This window comes from Magnolia sinica, chromosome 3, assembly GCF_029962835.1.
Source record: "Magnolia sinica isolate HGM2019 chromosome 3, MsV1, whole genome shotgun sequence".
In the NCBI taxonomy this organism is placed as follows: domain Eukaryota; kingdom Viridiplantae; phylum Streptophyta; class Magnoliopsida; order Magnoliales; family Magnoliaceae; genus Magnolia; species Magnolia sinica.
The window spans coordinates 113,190,250-113,203,999 of NC_080575.1; the positions used below are offsets into that span (position 1 = coordinate 113,190,250).

The window sequence follows — 13,750 nt, forward strand, 5'->3', positions numbered from 1 at the left end:
TTTGTTTTATCTACGCCGTCCATCCATTTTTTTTTAAGATCATTTTAGGCCATGAACCCAAAAAATAGTATATCCAAATCTCATGTGGATTACACCACAGGAAACAGTGTTGATTTAACGTCCACCATTAAAATTTTCTTGGAGGTCACAAACGTTTTGGATGAAGCTGATATTTGTGTTTTCCCTGTCTGTGTAAACCAATCAATACATTGGATATAAATAAACATTACAGTGGACCCTTGACCCTTGGGAAGTTTTTAATGGTGGGCGTTCAATTACCACTGTTTTCTTGTGGTGTGGTCCATTTGAGATTTTTATCTACCTAATTTTTTATATTATGACATAAAATCATCTTAAAAAATATATGAACCGAATGGATAAAACAAGTACATAATTTTGGGTCCCACGGAGCACTATCCAGTCGCCACCTCGCTACTGCCTGCGTCAGTATGCAATCCGCGTCCATCGCCTGCGACACCCTGGAAATTACTGCGGTCAGACGCAAGATGGGCCCACCGTGATGTTTATTAGAAATCCACCCCGTCCATCCGTTTCTACATATCATGTTAGAACAAGAGAACAAATACGAGGTAGATTCAAAATCAAGTGGGCCGTACGACAGGAAAAAGTGGGCAGGGAAATGCCTACCATTGAAACATCCCTGAGTCCACTGTGATGCTTATATGCCATCCAAACCGTCCATAAGGTCATTCTTACCGGGATGAACTGAAAACACAAAAATATTAGCCTGATCCAAAACTTGTGGCCCAATGAATGTTTCAATGGTGCACATTTGCGGTTCACTTGATTTTTGGATCGGCCTTATTTTTGTGCTCATGTGCTTAACATGATTTGGCAGAATTGATAGGCAGAGTGGATTTCTCACAAACATCACGGTGGGCTCTGCCACAGGTGTGGCCGGCAATCAGCATGGGAAGAAGCAATGGGAGAAAAAAAATAATTTGGCAGATTGCGAATGTTGATACGCAGTCGCTCAGAAATTATATATGCGGTATGAATTCGCTAAAATTAAACGGACTAGATTGTAAAAGACTGTCTCTCTAAGTCATAGTACCAAAACCAGACTGGTTGAACAACTCTAACCCTTGATCGGTGGACACTTGTTTGTTGAAATATGATGAGATTTTCTCATCTCAGCATTACTCAAATAGGATTGCTATGAATTTCATATTTCTATTTTTAAGGGTTTTGTTTGAATATCTAATTTCTGTGAGGCAATGTTCACATCCTATCCTACCAACGTATTTTGCATTGAAAAAGTGTGCTAATAGCAGTGTGGACTTCACCGCAAATTTTCTTTCCTTTGGTGCTGCGCAAATGAGCTCGAGGAAAATAAATTAATACAAGGTTTCCCTGAGAAAGAGGCTAGCCTGACTGGCTATTAGGGCTGAAAGTCGGGTCGGGTCGGGTTCGGGTTCAACCCTAGCCCAACCCAAGGTTCCTATAACTCAACCCTACCCCATCCCAACTCAACCCAATCCAATCTCAAGTTGAGAATTCTCAACCCAAACCCAACCCAAGTGGGCTCAGTGAGAATGGTCCGGTTGTTAAGGTGGATACATACTAATATTTCTTTATTATATTTGTTTATTATATATCAATACATGTTTTATTTTTTGACCTCTGATTTTATTAATTATTTATTACAAAGAATTTCATTTTTTTCTAAATAAACAAGCTAAAATATAAGACAACTATTCCTTTAAAAGTCGTGTTGCATAGTACGTAATTTATTTGGGAGAGAAATCCGGCATATCTTGTTAGCTTGAGTCATCAGAAATGACATGGACTAATGAGACTGGACAACATTGGAATTTCCCGTGCCTTCAATACAAATGATCCACACTTAATTATAATTTATAGGTTACTTATATATTGATCGGGTTCAGGTTGGGTCGGTCCACCCAAGACCTCAACCCGAGCCCAACCCAAGTTTTATCGGGTTGGTGTTTGTATAGCCCAAGCCCAAGACCGAACCCAATACATTCTACCATAGCCTGACCCGATGTCGGGTTGGTCACAGGTCCGCTGGGATGAACCTGCCCAACTTTCAGCCCTACTAGCTATCCAATCTATTCAAATCAATGAGGTAATCTCCACAGACATGGGCCTGTCTTCTAGGGACATGGGGTGAATTTTTAAGACCAAGATCGGCCTATCTTCTTGAGTCATGGGATTTAACATGGTGATTGGCCTGTCCTCCTGGGCCTATCATATAAATAGGCCTGGACAAGTTCCAGTTTATTTTCCATTCAGGCAAACATGAACTTCCGTCAACAAGGTCTGCTGTTGTTGTACTGATGAGCCTATGCCTAGCTAATAAGCGGGCCAGGTCTCCGTGCCAACTTTGGGCCCTTGTAGAAAAAAGAGGCAAACCTGGACTATTGGCCACGGCCTACTTGCATAACCCACTCTCTATCCTTGTACGTGTGTAGTGTAAATGCTCTGTGAGACCCAGCCATTCTTTTGGTGGGCTCTGATATAGATGTTTGAGAGGTAAATGCAGAAGAAAAAGCCAACACAACAATGAAGGGGAAAACGTCCTCAAATAAACGATGAGGATCATCCGATCAGTGCAAGTACACATCCATAGTCGGGCCATACGATGAATGGTCCATAATCCTTCTCCTTTGGCTTGTAAACAACCCACCCAAAGGGAGATTGCTAAGCCAGGCGTATGTCCAACATAGCTTATGTACACGTCATGGCAAATAGGTCTAAGATCCAATCCATCCATCAAGTTGGTCTGACTTTATAGATGTTTTCCCAAGAAAAATCTAGTCCACTTAACAAGTGGGCCCCAATATTGGAAACAGGTTAGAAAACTTGAGCTAAGTTTTTAATTAACAGCTGTGCATTTTTTTTGCAAACTGTAGTCCACCTGACCAGTGGATCAATTTGATTCTTGAGCTAGGTCATCAATATAGTGATGCCTATGTGATGGATGGATTGGATATTGTACGTACATCCCAACCGCATGTGTGGCATGTAGGCGAGCTGTATCGCACATGCGTGGCCAGGAAAGCTACCCTTTGAATATATGCCTGCTATCATTTTTATTCCATTCAACAGCCTTTCGTGGGTGGTACTTAGGCTTCCATCGCTATCCGCCAAGACTGTTATTCTTCCTGCCAAGAATCACGTTTCTCTTTCGAAAAAGATCTTTTGTAACGAGCTATTTGATACTCCGGTAGAGTAATGGATGATACACCGGGTGTACATTAATTTCAAAATAGGTGGCCTAAATCATGGAAGCGACTGTAGATATATTATAAATCCTAGGCCCACAGACGCGCGTGTAATAAAACTCGTTCACATGCCACCGATGTTGCAGCATGGCACTATAAATTCGTCATCCAATCCGTCCATCAGAACAGCACAACTATATTGATGCCCTAGTCCAAGAATCATGTTTGATCCACTTATCAGGTGGGCCACAGTTAGTAAAAACAAATGTACGGCTCTAAAAAACACCCATTCACCTATTTCCAATGCTGGGTCCCACATGCTGAGCGGATCAGTTATATTTTTTGTGGAAACATGTATAAGGTCAGACCAACTTAATGGATGATCTTGCACCTATGTGCCATGCTGGCACACATGTGGTGTGTCCATGAGTTTTATTGCACACGCTGGTCCACTAAGCAAAGCTCTATAAACCTAAAATAATATTGATTGAATGATTGTAATCAATAATTTATGAAATATGTTTGTTGAGTTCAATTGTTAATTATTCATGATGTCAACATGTGGACCAGTTAAGGCATCATTTCAATATAATGGTTGTTTTAACGTCATCCAAAGCGGGGCCCACTATAATGGTTTACTTCGAGCTACGAATACGCCAGGCTGTATAATTTTGAATGCTTGTGTATCATACATACAGTCTGCTACAATATAGCAGTTTTTCTTAAATGGTGGAAAGTAGTATTCCATGGAAGTTGTCATGGTAAACCTGAAACCATAGGAGTAGGCCTCTCACTTTTGAAAGGAGCGTTCTTCTTCTTATCCTTCTTCTTTTTCTTTTTTCTTTTTTTTTTTTAAAGATTAAGTAGTGGCAGAAAACTATTTGTAGACACCCCACTCGGGGTTAGTATCTTGAGAAAGCTAAGATAACACGGGAACCATGATCCTAGACCTAACCCTAATCCCAATCCTAGCCGCAAACCCTAGTCCAGAATCTCCAAAACTCCCCAGTCGCAATCCGAAACTGTGATCCAAGCCGTTCAATATACACACAGCCTCGCCTATACCTTATATCCTAGCCAGAACCCTCTATCCATACCCAAATCCACCACTTTGAGTCCCAGAAACGCAAAACGGAGACCACCAGACGAACTAGAGCGCCACACGAAGCCCACACGTGCGAATCTGGCCCGAACCAGGCCCAGGCGATAGTCTGACTACCTCCTGCGGCACTCTGACTGCCGTCGCTCGCGGCCCGCGTGTGAACAGCTGTCCCAACGTCCAAAAATCAACTTTCCTTCAAAATTACCCCCTTCCCCTTTCACTATTTATCAATTTACAAGCCCCACAAGCCAATGAAAGTGTGCCATGTGGCATCTCTCTCCTCTCCACCAACCACCACTTGCCACCTCAGCTTTTAACCCTCTCAAATCCAGTAATTGCAGCAATGCCATTGGAGAAGGCTATAAATAGTCCTCTCCTCTTCTCATTTCCGCACCCAACAACCAAGAGAAAGAGAGTGAGAGAGGAGGAGAGTGGGAAAGGAAGAGGGTGAGGGAAAGGGAAGGAGCTCCCAAGCTTTCAAAATCCTAATTTTTTTCAGCCACCCTCTAGCCTTCTTCTCAACCTTTCCAACCCATAAGCTCAGATTAGTCATGGTTCAATCTATGTCTTAGCCTATTCAAAAATCAAGCCAAGGATCCATCATCCTACAAGCATTCATCATGACATCTACTCCATTCTCAATCTCTCTGCTTCTCTAGATCTCTAGTGAACGTATGCTCTATAACTTGCCGTACATCGGATCCTGTCACATCAGAAATTTCTAGTGATCTTGTCCACTTTTTCTTTGCCTTTTTACATAGGTATCATCATATCTGCCTTCTAGACACATTGTCGGACGTATGTTTTGTGGCCTGTCGAAATCTTAGATCTTGCTACATCAGAAATCCATATGTGACTAGTCCCCATCATAACCACAGCATTATCATCATCCCTTGAGATTATTTTACCACACTAAGTAGAGACCGTACGTTCGTAAAGGCAGAGAGGGTGCCTAACACCTTCCCTCTTTGTAACCGAGGTCCTTTACCCGAAATCTCGGATCGCAGATCAGGAGTCAATTTAAGGTAGGGGAGTCTTCGGATTTCTCCAACCTTACATGTTCTGCGGGTTCTAGCCGACTGCGGGATTCTGAGTTTATTGGCTAGTGTCGACTCCAACATCCATACTTAGGCTAATCCCACCACCAAAACCATAACATACATACCAGAGTAGGCGTCGATTTTTTAGTGTCTACACTATCCTATCAAGAAGTTGTGTTTTCTCAAATTCCAAACTATTTTACTTTGTAAATACAAATTTTAGTCGTTTGCTTAAATTGCACAAAGTAACAAGGGGTTAATTAAATAAGTGATACTATGATGGATGGCACATGCACCACGCACGTAGAAAGAGGTTACACTCATTTCTTTTTGTTTATTTCTTGTCCGATGCCCTAACATGAGGGGGCATGGCATGATACATGGAACCAATGTTACAAAGCCTTAAGGGGAGAGAACGTAGTTTAGCTAGTGATCCCAAGACCAACGAGCTAGTTGTTTTTAAAGCTCTGTGGTCCCACCATGATGTATGTGTTTTATCCACATAGTCCTTCCATTTTAACAACTTATTTTAGAGCATGAGCCCAAAATTGAGGCATACCTAAATTTCAGGTGGACCACACCACAGGAAAATGGTAGGGATTAACATCCACCGTTAAAAACTTCCTTAGCCCTGCAATGTTTATTGAACATCCAACCTATTGATAAGGTTTCTCTCTCTTAGTCACGGTCCACGTCCAAGGAGGTCCCACGTGATGGATTGTCCACATCAAAGGCTAGGCCCACACGATCAATGGTCCACATCAAAGGTGGGCCCCACATGATGCATTGCCCATATTAATGTGGGCCCACATAATGGATGGACCACATCAAAGGTTAGCCCCTGATGATAAATATCCCACATCAAAAAATGGACGATTATGATGGACAACCCACTTCAAAGGTGGGGCCCACACGATGGATGGTCCACATCAAGGGTGAGCTCCACATGATGGGCAACGAACATTGAACCCCCACAATATGGATGACCCACATCAAGGTGGCCCCACATGATGGACAATCCACATTAAAGGTTAGTCCATAATGATGAGCCCCACATGATTGGCAACCCAAGATGAAGGTGGGGCCCACATGATGGACAATCTACATCAAAAGCGGGCTCTACATGATGGGTAATTAATAATGGTGGGCCCGCATGATGGATGATCCACATCAAGGTGTGCCCTAACATGATAGACTCTTCACATCAAAGGTTGGCCCTAATGATGATTGGCCCATATCTAAAGCATGTCTCGCATGATGGATGGCTAACATCAGAGGTAGGGCCCACATGATGGACAATCCATGTCAAAGGTGGACTCTACATGATGGGCGGTGGATATTGAAAGTGAGCCCCACATGATAGATGACCAACATCAGAGGTGAGCCCTACATGATGGACAATGCATATTATAAGTCTATCCCTAATGATTAATGACCCACATCCAAAGTGGCCCTGCATGATGGATGGCCTACGTAATGAAAGGTCAAATCAAAGGTTGGCTCTACATGACCGACGGTAAATGAGAAAGGGACCAAACATACTTGAGCTTATCATATTGGAAATCAAATATGTTTTTCTATTTTTTAGCCGATAAGTATGTGGTTTACTAAACATATTTATCCCCTAATGAGTATAAACCAAGATCAGCTACTTGTGACATAAGTGGCTGATCTAAAAGTAACTTACCATCCAAACACTCTCTTAGTAACAGTGGGCTTAAAAATTAGTTGATGTAATTAATTAAGGCTAGAGTATCAAATAACTTGCTCATACCGATGATGTGGGCTCCAAATTACAATCATGACGCAGCATGGGATCCACATGCTGAGATGGCTGAGTGATCCCACATGTCCATTCTATGATGCTACTTTGAATTACCCATTATTCAATAATGACACTAAAATTTTTATCACGGCCATTCATCCATTCGGTGATTTGAACTTGACATGTTAAAAATTGGATTTTGTCAAAACTTTTGACATATAAGGTGACCTATCATCCCTTTTAATCATTTATACAATTAGGAGTAAGCCACGATGCAAAAATCACATTGATCGCATGATCCCAACCCTATGAATAGGGCCAATTTGTTACAACCGCCCATTGTTTATGACCCATAAATCAAGGGCACAGATTGCATGATAGCAAGACTGTGGGGCCACCATGATGTATGTGTTCATCCACACCATTCATCTGTTTTGCCAGGTCATTTTAAGGCCATGAGCCCAAAATTGAAGCATATCCAAAGCTCAAGTGAACCACAGCTAGGAAACAATGGGGATGGAATAACTGCCTTTGAAAATTCCTTGGGGACAGCAGAAGTTTTGGATCAATTTGTGTTTTCCGTTCATCCAAGCTTGTGTGACCTTATAAGCAGGTTGGATGACATATTAACATCACTGTGGGCCCTAAGAAGGTTTTGTCAATGGACATCGTTATCCCCACTATTTCCAATGGCGCGGTCCACTTGAGATTTAGATACCTTCAATTTTAGGTTCATAGCCCAAAATGAGATGGAAAAATGAATGAACAGCATAGATAAAACACATGTATGTAATGGGCCTGACAGAGTCCTTCCAACACATAGGTCAGTGGTGACAGGGTCATGCATCATGCAATTGACGTTCATAAATCACATATTAAAATATTCAAATCTAAGTGTTACTTAGAATCATAAAAAATACAGAGTAGGATCTATCTACTAGGTGGTTCAAGATAATTTGTTGAGCCTATTTTATTTCTGCAATCAATCTTGACTATCACCCAATTGACATGATTTTTCATACCGTGTCTTAAACCTAGATGTATGAACGAATGAACGGTTTAAATCAACAATAGCTCAACCTCTATGGCATTTAAAAGGTCTGTGATATTGCTAATGTCCCCACACATTAGCAAAACCCCCAAATGTTCACAATAATAGTCCACATACAGCAACGACATATTAATAGTAAAAATCATGCATTGAGTGTGAATTTCTTACCATATCCCTTTTGCATGAGCAACCAAAACTGGAACAGTTCTGATCATTCGACCATCACTGCTGGTAGACCTAGCGTCCAACACATCATAATCGACATGCGGACAAAGAAACAATGAAAACGAGCTGATTGGGATGATGAGGGGTTAGGGGCAAGGATTTGTGAAATCCATGGATCCCTTATTTATCTTTGTTTGAGGATTTGTCCAATTTGTTGATTTTTCAAATCCAAGCACCCCGAAATCCAAGGCAAGCCAAATCCCAGTAAAAATAAAAAATAAAAAATCTGAACACTTTAGAAATCTACGTGATAAGAGACCTGTTTAAAGGTGTAAAACTCCCATGTCATCACAAATGCTCTCAAATCCAGGATAAAACTCCCACTTTGGGATTTGTCAAATCCAAATCCCAGCAAATCCATCTTGATGGGTCCATGGATTGATCCAAAATGTCATTTTCCAGATCCCAAAAAACAGGGCATAAGACTTTTCATGCAACACCAAAAATAAAATTAGAAAATTTTCCTTCACCATCACAGGTAAAATTTCAAGTCCGGCAAAGAACCAAGCGAAGGCAAGCAAAACTAAGAAAATCTGGATACTTCTACCTCTGTGTTAGTGTATGTGAGTGGAAACTCTTGAAGATACGAACCTTCGGAAAATGGAACGTCTAGGAAGAATATAACAAAGAGAGGAAGAAACCCTAACCCTAGGGAAAAAAAAAAGGATTCTCTTTAAGAGCTCCTCTGTTGGGCACACTTTAGATAGATCATGGCCGCTGCAGCAACTGTCCCAGCTGATGCCGCCAAGGGCCATGGGAGCTTCAATCCACGCCATTTGTTACAGCGGTACTCTCTTCCTTCTCCTTTTAATACCTTCTCCAGCTCCAATTTCTCCATCTTCCCTTCCAGTTCCGATTTCTTCCCCTTTGATTCGTCCAAATACTTCTTCAACCTACGGATTTCCATCTCCTTCTCCAATATCTCAGCCTCCAATACCTCAGTATTCGCTTCTTGTTGCAGTTTGCGGATTTCCAATTCGGTCTCTGCCGTCAATCTCTCTATCTGTCCATTCAGAAAAGCATTCTCCTCCTCGAGACTCCGGATCTTCAGACCCCTCTCCCGATTGCTCTTTTCCACCTCTTCAAAGGAGGTTTTCATCCGCTGAAGCGTTTCTGCAGCTACCTCGCACTCCGCCCTCGACGCGCCGAGTTCGCGCTGCAAACAGTTGATTTCGTTTTCGAGATCCTGCACACGAGCAGTGACCATTTTCAGCATCTTCTTGTCTTCTTCGAAGCAAACGTTCTCTTGCTGCAGCGATTGCAACCGTTCTTCCATCTCGGCCTGGTTTTTCTTGAATTCTTCGATTCGTTCCATCAGTAGCATGATTTTCTTGCTCTGTTCTTCATTTTTATAGACGAGTTCGGATTTCTCCTCTTCCAACGCTTCGATCTTTCGTTTCGGATCCAAAGCCTCGGCATCTTGCTCTCCGAGATATTGATCTTTCCTTGAGAGTTCGAAGGGGGTCGGATGGACTGTGGATTCCATGCCATTGCTTATCAGTTCATCTGCCATGGGAAAGAACCTTCTTAGAATCCGAGAGTTGCTTGTTGGAGGAGGAAATGTGGAGAAGGAACGATCGAAGTATGAAGGGAAAAGAGTGTGTACTAGGAGTCGGTGCGCCCATATTTCCCACCGACCAAAGATGGCGGATGGGAATCTTGGCAGGCATTCCCAAATGGACTTTTGAAAAGATAATGATTCCCACCAAGGAGAAATGATGCTCGATTCTGTGAGAGGTGAGATCGAAGGTATGACCACCAGACACGTGTTGATTTGTTATGCGTGCGTAGGGGTGTACGTGGAGTCGAGCTGGCCTCAGCTTCAATCACCAGGCATACTCACCAGGCACACCCGGCTCGAACTCGGTTGGGCTCGTGGCTGACCGAGCCAACTTATCTAGCTTGACTTGGCTCGGTCAGCAATCGGACCGGTACGAGTCGAGTTCGACCCAGGTTTAAGCTTTCGAGCTGAGTTTGAGCTCAAGCTTTTAAGCTAAGTTTAAGTTCATTTTTCGAGCTGAGTTCGAGTTCGAGTTTAATTTTTTAGTTTAGTTTTTAAATTTTTGAATTGAAATTTGAATTTAGTTTTCAAGTTTAATTTTCTAGTTTAGTTTTTGAATTCTCATATGGGGCTTATAAGGTGGATGATCCTAATCACTTTACATGTTAGACACATATGCTATTGGATTAAGCATATAAACACTGGGCTATGCTCATTTAAATTCGAGTTCGGTTGCTTACCGGTAGTTGAATTGGCGAGTTGTGGCAAGGGTAGGGTAGGGACTACCGGACAGTCAAGCAAGGGCGACCGGGCAGGGCAAGGACCGCCAGATAATCGAGCAGGTGCAACAGGGCAGTGCAGGGACCATCGGACAGTTAAGCAGGAGCAATCGGGCAGGGCAGGGACCATTGGATCAGGCGAGTGGCGCAGGTGGCTGACAGGCTGAGAGAGGGAGAGGGATAGACTAGAGAGGGAGAGCTCGGGCGAGTGGTGCTGGTGCATGTGGTTGACAGGCTGAGAGAGAGAGAGCGAGAGAGAGAGAGAGAGAGAGAGAGAGTTCGGGTAGTCAGGTGGTGTGGGTTCGTTCGGGTTGAGAATGGGTTAAGGGAGGTTAGAGTTTTTTAAAGGGTTATATACCCCTTCATCGAGTCGAGCCAAGTTCGAGCTATATATTAAACCGAGTCAACTCGAGCTGGGGCCAGTTCGAACTCGGCTCGAAATCATTTTCGAGCTCAAAAAATCAGCTCAGCTTGGCTCAGCTTAAACTCAGCTTCGAACCGAGTTGAATCGAACTTTTTCGAGTCAAGTAGAGGGAGCTAACCATGCTAGCTCGGTTCATGTACACCCCTATGCGTGCGAGAGATCCCGTCCATGGAACAGATGGTGTTATGGTTAACATGCTATGTCTCAAAAGTAAGGCTGGTCTACTCATCATCTAGGCCACACCACACGCTACACCATTTTGAAAATGCTGGTTATCCCTAATTTTCTTTTCTGGTCGATTTTCCTCATATGAGTGTGGTTTTCCTCATAAAGTGGGGATTAGCTAGACTTGTACGGATTGGTCTACGTAGCAATGGGATAGGATTTTCTTTACATCTAATTTTGGCACACCCGATGCACCAATAAAATACGTACTTAATAATAATAGAATTATACTCGTTATAGAAGATATCTTTTGCCTCGTATCCTTTAACAATACATTATCTGCCAAAAGGAAATAATAAATGACATGTAACTTTAATTTATGTGTCACGCGGTCAAGACTGCGTGCTCGATATGTATATAAAAGACCTATCAATGAAGGATCTTATTATAGATTCGGATATGCTTGATAAGGCCATCTCTCACAATTCTTTCAAAATAGAATACTTTTTCAGAGGCGTTCACAGCTCTTGTGGCGATTACGAAGATTCAAGAATTAGACCAACATCGGAGCAAATAGAAACTAATGGATTGAGTCTCAATCTGGATCCAACGAGGCTAGTCTCATCAAATCTATAGATTTTCATGGTCACGATAGGGGGAGATATGAAAACGGTTTGGATTATGACCCAACCAGATGAGACAGATCCCTAGAGATACACAGATCTCTTCATATTCAAGAATTGGACCAGCGTCAAAGTGGATATAAATTAATGGATTAGTTCTCAATCTGGATCTAGCAGGATTAGTCCCATCAGATCCATAGATCTTTATGGTCATAATAGGAGAAGATCTGAATATATTTTGATTGTGACCCAACCAGATAAGACGGAGCCCTAAAGATTCACGGATCTCTTTAGTCACGATGGCAAGAAATCTAAAAATAATTTATGATTTATAAAGATATCTTGGGCATACAAGAATGAGAAAAAAACAATTGAACGTTGTGCCTGTGAAGGATCTTGGATCAGAAAGGAAACCCAACAAGCGTTTTGCTGCCTCTCCCAGAGCTATAAAATAAGAATGTGATGAAGAACTTCAAGCCCACACCAAACACAATCTATCATCACAACACAACATTGTCTTTATCTTTTATTTTAGCTTTGTCTTAATCTCTTTGCCTGTATTTAGCCATGTTGCAAACTATTTGAGGTTTAGATTTAGTATAAATTGCTATTGTCTTGCACCATCTCTACAATATGTTTAGGAGTAGCATAAACATTTACAACCTTCGATGTCTAATCCCGATCAACCGAGTACTTGGAAGATCAAACATCTTAATCAAATTTTGTTGACCATCCACCTACATTCACCTAGATCATTTGTTCACATGGGTGATTCAGGTATTTATCTCTCATTTTATTTTATTTTATTCTCTAGTTTATTTGTTGTTATGTCAATTGTATTAAGCATCATTTAAAATAAAAATTTAAAAAAAAAAAAAAAAAAACCAGCGTTGTTTTAACCATTTTTTCTATTTTAGTTTGTTCATTTTCATTTTCTTGAGAAGTATATTGACTATCATTATTGATGAAAGAATAAGTCCTTAAAACCCAGCGCAAAAAAGAATCCCTTGGGAAGGACTAATCCTTATCTTTCTGCAAATCGCTTCAACACTGTTACAATCACTGGTTGAGTATTAGAATTCGATCTTAAATAGTCCATGTTAGCGTATGGCACACTAGCCTTCAATCAAACTCGAGTTGAGTACGACTCTAGCTTTTGGCTATATCTTAATTGCACACGTTAATCAAATACAAGACCCATTAACATGTGTGATTGCACGACTAAGTTCCGCACACCGATGTTACGATTGACATCTTCGATCTCTCTTGGGGTTGAGCTCCATTGGCATTCATCAGAATGAAGGTAGAATACTATTTATAGCACACATGAAAATGTGGCATAAGATCTGGGTCAACGTTTTAGTCCTTCACTCTTCCACCATGGGCATACCAACTGAACGATCAGGATCACCATGTGAACGGTCAGGATAAGCTTTGAATGACTAAATGATGAAAAATGGTACTGAACAAAATATTGGGAAAGAGATTGAAGAGATGGCTTGCTACACACATGACAACAACTAACTTGTGAGATCCAGGCACCTCTATCGAACATGCCAGCCTTAGGATCAGGCCCATCTGCTCATGGAGACCAAGTGTAAGAAAAATGGACTGTCAAAGAGTACAATCATCTGTATTACACATCTATTTGTTGCTATCGGATGCGCATAACAGCTTGATATTTTTAGTAAATTAAAGTCTACTTGGAGGTTTAACTTGTTGGTCTCTAAGGATCTAGAGATGGTATTGGTTAAGTGTGTAGACATTGTTGTACACGGGACATTGGTGTCATACGTTGGACACGTGGCAACAATTAGATTGATTTACTGTATATGTCAGGGTTTTGTTTTTGTTTTTTTTTTTAAA

The 13,750-nt window shown here is 41.6% G+C and overlaps 1 protein-coding gene across 1 annotated transcript; it reads right to left on the bottom strand.

Moving 5' to 3' along the window:
* Nucleotides 1-8,838: 8,838 nt before the first annotated feature.
* LOC131240768 (uncharacterized) lies at nucleotides 8,839-10,101 on the bottom strand. Its single transcript, XM_058239220.1, has 2 exons — nucleotides 9,916-10,101; nucleotides 8,839-9,865 (listed from the first exon to the last, which is right to left on the bottom strand). Exon 2 carries the CDS (start codon nucleotides 9,714-9,716, stop codon nucleotides 9,066-9,068), a length of 651 nt encoding a protein of 216 aa, XP_058095203.1. The 5' UTR covers nucleotides 9,717-9,865; nucleotides 9,916-10,101; the 3' UTR covers nucleotides 8,839-9,065.
* Nucleotides 10,102-13,750: the final 3,649 nt, after the last annotated feature.